This window comes from Perca fluviatilis, chromosome 3 (genome assembly GCF_010015445.1).
Source record: "Perca fluviatilis chromosome 3, GENO_Pfluv_1.0, whole genome shotgun sequence".
Lineage (NCBI taxonomy): Eukaryota > Metazoa > Chordata > Actinopteri > Perciformes > Percidae > Perca > Perca fluviatilis.
Genome location: NC_053114.1, coordinates 10279919 through 10294159, shown reverse-complemented (window position 1 = coordinate 10294159; position 14241 = coordinate 10279919). Strand labels below are relative to the sequence as shown.

Here is a 14241-nt window from a genome sequence, read left to right as displayed (position 1 = left end):
TTATCTTGGTTTTGTGAAACAGGCCCCAGGTTAGGAAATTAACTAACAATGTAAAGATCAACAAGCCACTGACAGATATGTTCATATTTGATTCATTCAATAAATTATTATTTTGTGTCTTAAATCCACCAGCCGTTTTCATATTATACCAACATCATCATCCTGAGCCTTTTTGGTAAGGTTCCTAGAAAATCTCAGCCCAGAGTAATTAATTTATAGTACTAATTATTATTCTCCCCAAAACAAGTTTCCTTTTTATTTATTTTTTTATTTTTAAGAACTATACAAAAAAAGTTGCAACTTTTTTGCAACAACTCATGTGTTATGATCCACATTCACCAGTGTTTTTTTGTTGTTGTGGTGCGCGTAGGCTACTCCTGATTTTGTCAATCCTATCATCTCTTATATGCAGTGGCGTAACGAGCCAACACCAGACCCCTATGCAGTATTATCAAGGCAGGCCCCCCTACTACAGCACGTGATGACGGCGCAATGTCCACAGGTAGGCTACCATGAATAGGACAGGAGAGGATCATAGAGACACAGCAAGTATTGTTTTTCACCTTTTATGAGGAAAAAAAAAACTGGCTGGTAAAAAGTCACTTTGGCAGATGGACTTAAAAATCCACCTGCCAAAGTGGCTGGTGGTCAAAAAAGTTAACTTCATGCCCTGGTCTCATGTATTTTATTTTTGTATCCTGGACAGCACTTTTGATCCACTGTGTTTTATAAGTGCTACATGATCTGCAGCTTCTAGATAATCAAGAATACCGTGATTGAGAAGTTACAAATGTCATTTGGTTATCTGATTAGTTAAAACAATAAAAAAAAAACATAAATATACTTTGAAAAAAAAATACACAAAATAAAAGCTTGTTTTCTTCCTTTCCCGCCAATCAACTGATTTAATTAAGAGATTTCATTTTACTGTCTCATCTCATGTCTGTTTAGTTCCTCACTTTTATCTGTAATTGCAGAAGTTAGATCTTTTTAATAGTAATAATAATAATAATAATAATACTTTTATTATATGTGTGTATTTATATTTGACATATGTGTTATATTTACAAACATATTAGCATATTTTATATTCAGATGATGAATGTCGACCCTGACCCCTGCACTGTAATGTGGTGCTCCCCTGCCTTGCAACAAGAGTTTAACGTTTTTTTTTGTCCTCCATCCGCTGGTGGGCGCTAGGACAAAATAAAGCCGGAGCACACGGAGTGGTCGAAGGAAGCTTTTGTTCCGGTCGGACAGCAGCGTGTTTTGTTTGCAGCATTCCACGCACATCCGTGATTGCACGCCTCAGAACATTTAGTTGCAAAAATAATTTTCGCTAACCTCTGTTCTTTACCTCAACATGGTGAAACTATCTGCGGAGCTAATTGAGCAAGCTGCTCAATATACCAACCCTGTGAGAGACAGAGAGCTGGATTTACGAGGTTAGTTCACTCCCTATACGACAGCATAACGTTAGTTGGATATGTAGCTAGTTAGCTTGCCCAGGTTTTACGCGGGCCTCACGCCCTAACAATTCTAAAACGTTTTAAGTGTTTGTATCTTCTGATATGGACAGCAAAATGTATTGTAGCAATAGGTTACAATGAATACACTAGCAATGTAACGTTAGCTATTACACAACACAAAGTTAGGTAAGTTAACGTCTGACAGCAGCCGAACTTTAACTAACGTAACGTTACCATAACCACTTTATTAGCATCAGCTTTGCAAGTTAAAGTTTAAGCGATACTAACACAGTAGCATCCCCATGTAAGTGCTGCTGTTTAGCCAAAGAATTTAATGAATTTAGCTGAAAGACCGGTCAATTTTCATTAAGTTGTCAGTGTGGCGTTCTCAAAGTACAAGAGAACCTGGCCTAGCCAATGTTAGCAGCGCTTGCTGACATGGCTTCCGGTTTTGTACTTTAAAAAAAAAAATGTATTGATCATTTATTCAGAACATAGATATACAAACAAACAAGGCACAATCACAGATCCATCTCAAAAAAACAAAGCTATTGCCTCGCGTCGAGCATATAAAACAAAACCTTGGAGCTTATACCTTACAAAACATAAGGAATGATATAAAAGAAAATAAATGAAGAGAAGGTGCTATCTCAAATTAAATTAAGTTTCAAATAAATAGATCAATTCAAGGGCTTTTTTTTTTATCTTTAACACGTTTCAATGACTTGCACAAAAGATTGAACTCCTTCTTCCAATGGATCAGGGAGAGTTTGGTCTTAAAGTATCTACATTTATGTATAAAATGTTTTCCTAGCAGCACCAAGTTGAGAACAAAATCTACCTTATCTTCAACAAAAACACCAAACTTTATATTCTTCACTGTCAGAGGTGGTATCTCAATTTCCCTGGTCTGTAACCAGCTCTGCAGATTTCTCCAGAAAGACTGCACCGACTCACACAGAAAAAAAAACATGTTCTAAATTCTCTTTCTTTTTCACAAAAAACAGTTATTAGTATCAAAATTGAATCTCAATCTTACAAATTCGTTTGTTGGGTAGATTTCATTTAAAATTTTAAAGTTGACCTCTTTTACCTTTTGGGAGAAGAGGAAATTAGATATAATTTTTCCTTATTTTCTTAAGGGAAAAAATTCCAATAATTAACCCTGACAAGGCACACCTGTGAAGTGAAAACCATTTCAGGTGACTACCTCATGAAGCTCATTGAGAGAACACCAAGGGTTTGCAGCGCTATCAAAAAAGCAAAGGGTGGCTACTTTGAGGAATCTAAAATATAAGACATTTTTTCAGTTATTTCACACTTTTTTTGTAAAGTACATAATTCCGTATGTGTTCATTCATAGTTTTGATGCCTTCAGAGAGAATCTACAATGTAAATAGTCATGAAAATAAAGAACTCATTGAATGAGAAGGTGTGTCCAAACTTTTGGCCTGTACTGTATTTGAATACATAAATAAATAACATCACTTTTACAAAATTCATATTCGTTCATATTAGGCCTGCAAGATAAATCGTTATAAAATCGCGATCTCGAGTCACCCCTGTTCGCGGTTTTATTTTTAAATGACTTTTATTTGATTTTTTTCAATTAATTTATTGAAAGCATTTGATATTGATTATGTTAAGATATGTTCAAGGACTTCAGATAGAGCCTGTATCAGGGCCATATTTAGTTCAATGTGTTATGTCACTATTTTTGGTAGCCTACCGTACTTAAATGGCCAGTATTGACTTTATTTTTCTTTATTCATTGAAGCCTCTGTTTACAGGCTGGTGGGAATGCGCAATGTGCTATAGATGCAAAAACAAATCTGTTTGCTACTGCCAATTTGTTTTGTCATGTGTGCAATAAACATTACACTTTGTGAGAAAAAAATAGTTGCAGAGAATCGTGATATCAATTCTAAGCTAATCGTGCAGGCCTAGTTCATATTCATCTGAGCGCAGTAGAAAACCTGTAGTCCATGGCACCTCTTGAAAAATATAACTACATGTCGCGGTGACGTACGTTGCTCGGCTTAGAGCTATTAGAGCTTTCTGAACTGTCTTTGAAATAGATCAAATAGATTATACAAATCTTTGGAGACAATACTCAATGAATTTTCATGTTTTTTCATCTCTCAGGTTATAAAATCCCAGTGCTTGAAAATCTCGGAGCTACTCTGGACCAGTTTGACACTATTGACTTCTCTGATAATGAAGTCAGAAAACTGGACGGCTTTCCTCTGCTCAAAAGACTGAAAACATTGCTAATGAACAACAACAGGATTTGGTAAGTTGTAGCTATCACCCTGAATGGAAATATAATGCAATACTGGCCTCCATCCTGCTTTTTACTGTTTACTAACCTTGCTTTCTGGTGCTTTTTGTGACGTTGAATGTGACACGCCAGAAAAAAACACAGAAATGCATATTCTAGTGGTAATGGGAAAGGTGTCTATCGCCTTTTATAGAACCCGGATATACACACACATTTTTGTATATGTATAATGTTTAAGCCTTAATTACAGGTCCAAATTTGACCTCCAATTCAAAGTCGCTTACAGGCCTTTTCCTGGCTCAGAATGGGCGTTTAGTGGGGAAACATTAAGTGCGGAGTCTGGGGGTCCTCCCCCAAGAAATTTTGAGTGACAAGACTCAGATTTCCTGCATTCTGATACATTTTTAGGAACCAATTTATGGTAAAAAAATTTCTTTTATTTATGTCAAGGAAAACACAAAATTCTGTTGGCAGGGAACAATTACAAATCAAAAGAATATAATGGAATATAATAATGCAGTAAGAGAAGGGGGGGTTTCGCATCCGGGACCTGGTGCCAGATCTGACTACACTTGACCCCAAAGTCCAGTTTGTTAAATTAATATGAACAGGGCAACTATGGTAACTTTTCCCCCCAAGGCTTACCTTTTGACTGCATCACCTTTTTGAAGTGACTTACATAAGGTAACTGCTATTACTGTTGTAACTAATTTGTACAATAATGTTATAAATGCAAAATGTTATGAAGTGTAATGTTTTCTATTTTGAAAATTTTTATTGATAAATGTCGTGTCTTTCGTCGCAGTTTGTCACTTTGCCTAAGATTGAGTGACAAGTGTGCATGTCTGTTTATTTGGTTGCCGTGACTTTGCGAGTGATGACGCCGTGTCACCGTTCCAGTTGCTCACCCTAAAGGGGGGAGAGAGCGGATGACAGTTTGCTTGAGTTCAATAGAGCAGACAGCTCTGCAGAGTCGTGTAATTACAACTTTATGACTTTTTATAAACAGTCAGGAGCGGCGGTGCACCGCTGCTACATGTACATAGCAGAAACCCTGTTGTGCGTCTGCCCTATTTCTGATACCGTGGCGGCAGAAATTTTGAAAAATCAACATAGAGGAAACACTGGAACCTGAAAAGGAGCATAATATGATCACTTTAAGTATAGCTTTTAATAATATCTATCTATCTATCTATCTATCTATCTATCTATCTATATCTTGATAATCAGAGGCTGGCTACTTGCAGTTATAATTGAAGAGTGTGTACTGTATCTATTAGAATACACTCCCTATGATTTCATTAATGACTCTTAAGACAGCTGATCAGTTTCCTACACTCAGTGTGGGACAGTCTTGTGTCACTCATTTGTTATTTTTTTGTTTTTTTTCTTTCAACTTTCTGTCACTGTTTTGGTGTGGAGGGGGCACGGATAGTGTTGCACGATATTGTCAAAATGTGATATTGCGACTAAAGTAATGTGAAAACGCATCAAAATAGATTTACAGAAGGTTGACATGTCAATGAACGTTGGCTGGATTGGAAGATGTAAAATTATTATGGATTAAACGGGGACAAACCCTACGAGTTGCCTCTTGTAAAGTCTGCAAAAAAGACGTGCAGCTTTTCACAATCGGCGAGTCTGCGCTCTGGAGTCACATGAAGTAAGTTTCAAGTAATCCTACTGAAGTAGCCTACTGTACACGTTAGCGCCTATTTGTTTACGCTAGTAACTTCTAGCTAGGTATTCACAGGCTAGCTAAGTGACAGAGTACTTGGTGTGATAATGTAATGTTAGTATTGCATGTCCGTTATGGCACGTTCATTTGTGGAATATGCAGTGAACATAGCCAAAGTTACATCACAATAACTGTAATGTTACTACCCGCAAATTAAAACCTGCAAACGTTAGCCCGGTGCATAACAACAATTGTTGGTTGCTGAAAAGAAATCGTGTCAGATGGAGTGTCATACAAGTAGCCTACTGTAAGGTTGAGGATGGCCTTATGCACTATTTGCACTGCTCTATTCCAGTAGATAAATGTATGTCTTGGCAATGAAAAGCTATTTTTTTTTTTTTCAATTTAATATAGACTTTTTATTCAGTCAGTCTTCTGGGTTAAAATGGAATTACAGGTTGTTGTTGCACTGTCTCAGATTTAGTTAAAACCTTGTCTATATCAAGAATGTGTCCCAAAACCAAGGCCTGTAAAATATTTGTTCAAATCCTATGTCTTCATATTTTTAGCCCTTGAAATAACTTGAAAATCACATTATCTGGGAAGCAGTATTTGGACATTAATTTATAGGCAGCCCAAACTGTGTAGGTTGGAAGACAAACATGTCAATATGACTGAACCATTACAAATTAGTATGGCATGCCCTAGATTTGGAAAAAAGTGTGAAAGGACATTAAGGGTAGCATAAACTTTGAGCAAAATCTAAGAGGGCGCACCACCTTTTTTCCTGGATTTTGACACACAATGACCCAGCTGCATGTCATTTGGCTCAAATCCTCCCACTCAGTGCTCCTCTCCATAGCTGTCTTGCTGTATGTTATGTTAGGAACCATGAAGAGAAGGTGATAATTCAGGGTTAGTGAAGTGAACCTGTCCAGTGACTCAGGCAGATTAGATAGCTTAGACAGTGATACATTTTGAAAAATAAAACTTGTGTTTTGCTTAAATATCTGATCCTTCTGCTATTACGAAACACAATGTTGGCTGTTTATAGTATTATGTCTTTTAATGTGACAAAAACACTAAATAATAATTTTGACTATGTATTGGTATATATTTGATGTGGTATTTAAATGGTGGCTGGAGAAAGTAAAATGGACCTTGAAACGTGGGCTTGAATTTGACCTTGGAAAATGTGTAGAACCCTGGATATTGCAAAAACAATATTGAGTCCAGGGTTTCCTGCAACACTTTGCAGTTTAGGCGGGCGCCTTAACAACACGCTTATGCCGCCTTTAAAGTGATGGTTCGGAGTAATTTCACCCTAGGGTCCTTCGCACCATGACCTCGAGCCAAACCCCCCAAGTTTGGTCAAAACTTGGAAAAAATAAAACCATGTATTCAAACTAAAAATAAGTGTACCAATTTTTCTTTGAGTTTGAATAAAATTTAGATTCAATTCTGGAATTATTTAGAATAAATTTTCATTTTTCACTTTTATATTTCTTTTCAGTTTCACATTTCATGTTTTCAGATTCAAAACTTATTTTTTTACGGCTTCAAATCTTTTTTTTCGGTTTCAGATCTGTTTTTCACTTTCAGATCATTTTTTTTCGGTTTCAGACTTTTGGCCCTGATTTTGCGTAGGTGGCGTGGCTTCAACTCAGAGGGGCGGGCATTGGTGACAGCCCCAACAAAGAAGGCAGAAGACTCCAGTGTCATGTTGCCTTCAGGAAATGGTGTTACTGTGAGAACTATGACTGAATGCATTCTATCCACTATATGTGCTTTTTACTTAACAAACTGATGCCAGTGACAAAGTTCCATTTAAAAATTGTTTTGGACAACACATGGTACCAATTACACTATAAGAGCAATAAACTGTGCCAGATTGTGCAGTTCAGCAGGAACAATGACTTCTCCCACTTCCATGTACGACTTTGAAAGTAGCACCACAGTATTCACTCGGCAGTCAGCGTAGCCTCTGCTCCGCCATGGCAACCTGCTTACGTACAGGTAGGACATGTGAAAGATATTAGCCTTTTTGAATAGATACTTTGGGACATTATCCCCGCAGTGGCATTTTTTTGTCATTAACACATAAAGGGAAAATAGGTGGACAGCTGGAAATGAAGGATCACTAGCACTAAAGTTAGCATTAACTAACGTTAGCTTCACACTAGCTGATGTTTTTACACTAATTTCAGTGTCCAGCTCAATTTTTTTTACTTTAACGTGTAGTGCTCTTTGTTAACCTCTGTTTGTCAGAATGACCATAACTCGACAGTGGCTGCCTGTAGCCGTACAGAGCCTTATAAATGTAAAACATTATAAGATAACTAACATTGCTAAGTTAATAGTGTTACCTTTTCATGGTTAGTTTAAACAACATCCTGGTCCGCTTTGTTAATCAATCAATCAAAGCTTTTATTACGGACAAACGCGGTCCAGAAAACAGACAGTAGACCTACAAATACAAAAAGACGTTAGTATATTCTGATACAGTTAGGCTGTGGTAGAAGCCAAACCTAGAAGTTTGCCCACTTGGCATATTTTGTAAGGCATAACGGTCATGCTGTTACATGTAATGTTATGTGTGTAAAACATACTTTATCAGGCCAGAGCATTAATGTAAAGTCATATTTGTCTACTCTGTAAAAAGAGACCTTCTTCACTGCAGCCACTGTCGAGTTATGGTCATTCTGACAAACAGAGGTTTACAAAGACCACTACACGTTAAAGTAAAAAAAACTTGCTTTCAGCTAGACACTGAAATTAGTGTAAAAACCCCAGCTAGTGTGAAGCTAACGTTAGTTAATGCTAACTTTAGTGCTGGCGATGCTTGAATGCCAGCTTTGTCCAGCTGTCCGCCTATTTTTCCTTTGTGTTAATCACAAAAAAAAATGCCACTGCGGAGATAATGTCGCAAAGTATCTATTCAAAAATGCTAATATCTTTCACATGTCTTACCTGTGGGCTGGTGCCAGTGAATACTGTGGTGCTATAAGTAGAGATGGCCCGATACCACTTTTTTGCTTCCCGATACCGATTCCGATACCTGAACTTGTGTATCGGCCGATACCGAGTACCGATCCGATACCAGTGTGTCATATAATTTATTATGTTTTAACAGCTGTATCCCTGTATGGATGTGATATTATTTCTATCAGGTTAAACTCTTTGTGAAACATGAACAAACACAAACAATGAATGCCCCAGAACTTTCTTTTATTCTCCAGTTTGACAGTCAGTTATAACGGAAAAGAACATAAATAAACTACTTTAATGTAGATTTTCTTTAGGGCTTTATTACGTGGTATCGGATCGGTGCATGAACTCCAGTACTTCCCGATACCGATACCAGCATTTTAGGCAGTATCGGCGCCGATACCGATACTGGTATCGGTATCGGAACATCTCTAGCTATAAGTCATACATGGAAGTGGGAGAAGTCATTGTTCCTGCTGAACTGCACAATCTGGCACAGTTTATTGCTCTTATAGTGTAATTGGTACCATGTGTTGTCCAAAACAATTTTTTTAAATGGAACTTTGTCACTGGTATCAGTTTAAGTAAAAAGTATGTATGTATGTATGTATGTATGTACAGGGCTCCACACTAACTTTTTGCCTTGGTTGCACTGGTGCGCCTAACTTTTTTTTATTTAGGTGCACCAGCACAAAATTTAGGTGCACCCAAAATTTTCCTTGCATCGCCGTAACGCTGAATGGCGATACACGATATATAGCTCTGTATTTTTTTACAAAGTGGGCTAAATTTTCAGTTTTAAGTCAAAGCCACTTTTCACAGATTGTGATTAAAATAAAATGCAAAGACAGGGTTTTCTTTACCAGTTTGAAAATATACAGCTGCAACACATGTAAATGAAAGTTATCTAAAATAAATAGCCTGAGAAAGCTCCTTCATAAGCTTTCAACAACAACTGACAGACTGATTAAAAGAGAGAGAGGACACCCGGATAGCTCAGTTGGTAAATATAGAGGTTTGACTCCGACCTGCAGCCCTTTCCTATATGACAGGCATGAAAACGGGTCAGGGGTGAAAAAGGTGAGAAGGATATTACCCCTCTAGGGGGGTCCGGGGGCATGCCCCCCCCAGAAGAAAATTTTAAATATTCCATATTTTAAAGCATCAATCTGATGCATTTTGAAATGCATTTTTTGCATTCAAGTTAATTTGACTGGCAAAACAGTTAAAGTCCTTCTGACATTACACAATAATAAGTCATAATTTTTAAAGACTAAAAAGTTTTGGATACATTTGTACTTCTTCCAACCATATATTAAATAAAGAGTCAATGTGGATTTACATATAGCAATAATATCATAATCCTACAATGAATCATTGTGAAAACTAAAATGTACTACTTTGGCCAGGTCATCATCAAAAAAGCAAATTAGTACATTCATGATTTTGTCCATGCTGATATTAGCTGCTTTATTTACATTTATTAAAAACGTGGCATTGTTTATCTTTTCATATAGCTAGACGTCTAAACTCTGGGACAAGGCCGTTATGTTTAAATACCTGCCATGCTGATTCCAAACAGACAGCTTTATCAAGGCAGTTTGGGCTTCAGATAGCTTTTACAAATCATGATCCGCTATGAACGTGCACACTCGTATAGTTTGTATCACGGTCGGTCAGTAAAGGAACAGTCGCAGTCTTATCAGTAGCGGTCGTTGCCGGTAACGTACTCGTATTACAGAGTGCACGGACCGAAGCTTTATGACTAGCAAGCCATGTCTTACCGCTGCCGGCGTCTTCCTTGAACATGCGCTGCAGAAGGTTGGTGGAACTCGTTTCATTGGTTGGTGGAAGTTCGATGATTGGTCAAATCCATAGAAAGTATGGTTAAATCCAGCGCATTAAAACAAATCCCATGTGGACTTTTTAATTTATTTATTTTTCTAAAATAGTCATACGGCACCAGGCCCGAGTACTTACACCCCCCCTCTCCTCCCTTAAACATTTTCTCATCAAATCTACACGATTCACGTAGGTCACCTATTTTTGGTTTCAAACGGCGAATTTCGCGCAAGGTGAGTGATTTTCATGTTCGTACATGTCATCCCCCACTCTCTCTCCCCTTTCATGTCTTCAGCTTTCCTATCAAAATAAAGGCCGAAATCTTAAAAAAAAAAAAAAAAATAAACTACCGAAAGACAGGGGGAGTGCGATGGACTGAAGCGTATGCTAGGCTACTCGGAAAGTGACGGCTGACTCATTAGCAGCGTTACACCAGTCTTGTGTAGGCTATGAAACATTAACATTAAACCATATTGATATAAACAACATCGCTCCGTTAGTGGAGAGGCAGCGGATGCGAGGACATTAGGTGCACCGGTGCGACCTAGGAAAAATCTTAGTCGCACCCTTACAAATTTTGGTCACATTTGCGACCAAATTGGTCGCACTCTCGAGCCCTGTGCTTGAGTGAGTGAAGCTATGGGCTTTGTCTCAGTGCTGTTTGTTTTGGAGAAGAGTTGTCAGGCGAAGTGGAAGAGAGCGTGTCACGGAGGATAATGGGAGCAATGCCAGTAAAACTGTTTAGCAATAGTTTAATGAGCTTAAAATTGCACATTGCAACGGTCATTTTGAAAAGCTGGTTATTTAGTAATTATAAATTTTATACAATGTTCAAAGTCAATGGGTTTGGGCAACTGAAATTAAATGACAGTCATAACAGAGAGAAAGTACTGAATTCCAGTGACTGGCATCTGTTCAAATGTGAACGGTACCCAACCCTACCTGCATTTAATGCAGGCCTGCTTTGAGTCTCGTCAAGAAGCACACGCTGCTGACACTGGGTAATATACAATAGATAATAGTTGCTTTTTCTGAGATGGTACAAACTACCGTCGATGATGTCAGACTTAATGAAGTACTGCCTTTGTTTAAATTGGTCTCCGTATGCTTGGCCAGCCAGAATATGGCTGCATGCTTGTAACTTCATGAAATTTTTCTCCAGTCGCATAGGTGAGAACCTGGAGCAATCTCTGCAGAGTCTGACAGAACTGGTTCTCACAAGCAACAACATTCAGGAGCTGGTGAGTACATTTTAGCAGCAGTAAGTACAATAGAACCATCTGGAAATGTTACAGATGTTTATATGATCAAACTGGTAAAGACAAAGTTTACTGTTTTGTTGAAATACCAGAGAAATGGATATTCTTCTACAGTCTTGCGCAAAACAATTACAACCCTTCTATAATTCTTACCTCTGTAAAGATTATTGTAATTTTTGTTGATTGAAATTGATTATCATTTTGGAGTTTTGTCCACGATGAATTGATTATTAGAAACTTGGGTTGTGCATCGTTTCGTAACGATTCTGATTCCAATTCTGATTCTTTTCGATTCCGGTTCTTAACGATTCTTGATTCCAATTCTTTGAGTGGTGGAGTTGAAACGGGTCACATGCTTATTTCACAAATAAGAGGAAAGTTTTATTTTGATTCAAAGGTGGGTTGCAGTTTGACAGGGCTTTTTCAATGTAAAATAAAGCCACACTAGAGTGCCGCTTACTGTGCTCCATGGCTGCAACACAACAAGCGCCTGGCCACTACAAAAACCAAAACTTGCGCATGTTAAATTTGGAACCCGTGATCAGATTTGAAACCAAATCCTCCAAACGATTCCAATAAAGAAACTATTCCGATGGAATCGTAATTTTTGAAACTATTCCAAATAGGAATCGGTTCTCGATGCCCAACCCTATTAGAAACTACATGTACTACAGACCTGCCAACATGTATGCATTTTTCGTACTTGGCACGCATTTTGACCTTTTAAGTACGCTTATACGATTCGCTGCTCTCTAGGTACGCATTTTGTTTCATCTCGCATTTCGGCTGTTTCAGTTTCTATGCAATCTACATCTATGGCATTGATTCTGCCGCTGAGCCACAGCGTGTAAGTGGAGTGAAAAGCTTTCGGCCAATCAGAGCGCTGCATTTAACCCTCCGCCCACCTGCCCCTTCTAGCCAAATGCTTCGCGCGTTCAATTCAATTGAGTGCCTCAAGCAGGCCAGGTTGGCCGGATAATGGCTAACTGTAGGCTTGCATGCCATGGCTGAACTGCCTCAAAAAATGGGGCGGGTTTAAAAAACATGGACTCCTCAGAAGAGGTAATTATCTTCACTCAAGTGAAGTTTCTGCGTGGGAAAGTCACCGGACGACACAATCTAGTGAACATAGCCATACTGAGAAATACAGAGTGTGTTGTGTGGAGCTCATAGTCTTAATTAGCTTTGTAGCAACTCATTTGGCTATGGCTTGAATGCGACGGACGTTCATTAATATCATAAAGTTACGCACTAAAGCTTTAAATTTCACAGGTGTTCAACTTCTCTGGTATTTCACTGTATTTTGTTGCTCATGTTAATTTTACTCATCCCCCTTTGACTGGGTTTACTGTGACCTCAGGTGGTGGTATATAATCAACACTTAACCATAGTGTGTGTTTCTGAAGCATTATTCTCTTCATGTGTAGGGTGACTTGGACCCACTGGCCTCAGTGAAGACATTGACTCTTCTCAGGTACGAATCAACACTCAAAGATAGGGCTGTAACGATATGCAATATGAAACCGAAATCGCAACACTCAGATCCACGAATCTGTGTAGCGGTGTGAGAAGGCAGAATCGCGACGCACCCCTTCCAACTCCCAGAGTTATCGACCTCGGCCAATAAGTAGGGCGTTTGTTAAATAGGCGTAAAGTGGTCTCCCCATGGATGGAAGGGTCTTCCTCACAATTCCGAACAAATTACAAGACTTAGCGCGAGCTCCGCTCACTTGTCTCATCCATCTTGTGTCGCGAGCAATGCTGAAGAAACTGGCCGCCACTTCTTGAACTGAGCTCTGACTGATAGCTTGCTAGCTAACACTCGCTAGCTCAGCCTTTTACCGATAATAGGTGCTTTCCGACCAAGTAGTTACAGGAACGTAGTTATAGGAAAAGTCCACTTCTAAGCAGATCTACTAACTACTCTTCCCCCAAAACCGGAGGGATTTTTGACCAATTTGGGGATTTTTAAGTTCCTCTGGCCAAAGTTCCTCTAACTCTTTCAGCTCCTACTTCAGGGCAGGGTCTTTTTTCTGTTCCCTTTTCCACATAGGAACCTAGGTCAACAAGGTTCGGTTTTCCAGTACAGACTGACAACGGGACAATTTCAACAATTTTCGCTATCTTATTCATCACTAAATTCACTTCTGACATTTTAGGCGAGAAATGAACTGTTTAGATTTCGAATATATAGGCCGTCTTGGGAAAATTGATGCCCAATTGACAATTTGCTTCAAAGTTTTCGGAGTTGAGAAGCTCCATGAAGTGAGGAGACAGCCAGCTAGCGCCTGCCCCGGCTGCTATCTTGTCGCTTGGCCAGTCATGCTCAAAGACCCCGCTGTAAGCTGGAGGTCTCTCAGACCGGTTCGTAAATAAGAGCCTTTAATTTCGCTGTTGACTGTTCGTTTGTTTAAATATCACAACACATGCCCATCATAAGATTAAGGGGAACCTGTGGTTAGCTGCCTTTTTGGAGTTAAATTCCACAAGCGTGCCCTGAGATACCAGTTTCTCTTCGGGAGACTTGTTTAATGTGTGTGTGTGTGTGTGTGTGTGTGTGTGTGTGTGTGTGTGTGTGTGTGTGTGTGTGTGTGTGTGTGTGTGTGTGTGTGTGTGTGTGTGTGTGTGTGTGTGTGTGTGTGTGTGTGTGTGTGTGTGTGTGTACAAAAGTTTGGACACACCTTCTCATTCAATGCGTTTTCTTTCATGACTATTTACATTGTA

The 14241-nt window shown here is 38.8% G+C and overlaps 1 protein-coding gene across 1 annotated transcript in view; it reads left to right on the top strand.

Moving 5' to 3' along the window:
* The first annotated feature begins 1235 nt into the window (after window positions 1–1235).
* snrpa1 (small nuclear ribonucleoprotein polypeptide A') overlaps window positions 1236–14241 on the top strand; it is a 33694-nt gene continuing 20688 nt past the window's right edge. Inside the window, exons 1-4 of the mRNA XM_039795220.1 lie at window positions 1236–1445; window positions 3615–3762; window positions 11421–11499; window positions 12945–12991. Of these exons, the coding sequence (XP_039651154.1) occupies window positions 1364–1445; window positions 3615–3762; window positions 11421–11499; window positions 12945–12991 (356 nt within the window). The 5' untranslated portion in view covers window positions 1236–1363. The remainder of the gene's footprint in view (window positions 1446–3614; window positions 3763–11420; window positions 11500–12944; window positions 12992–14241) is intronic.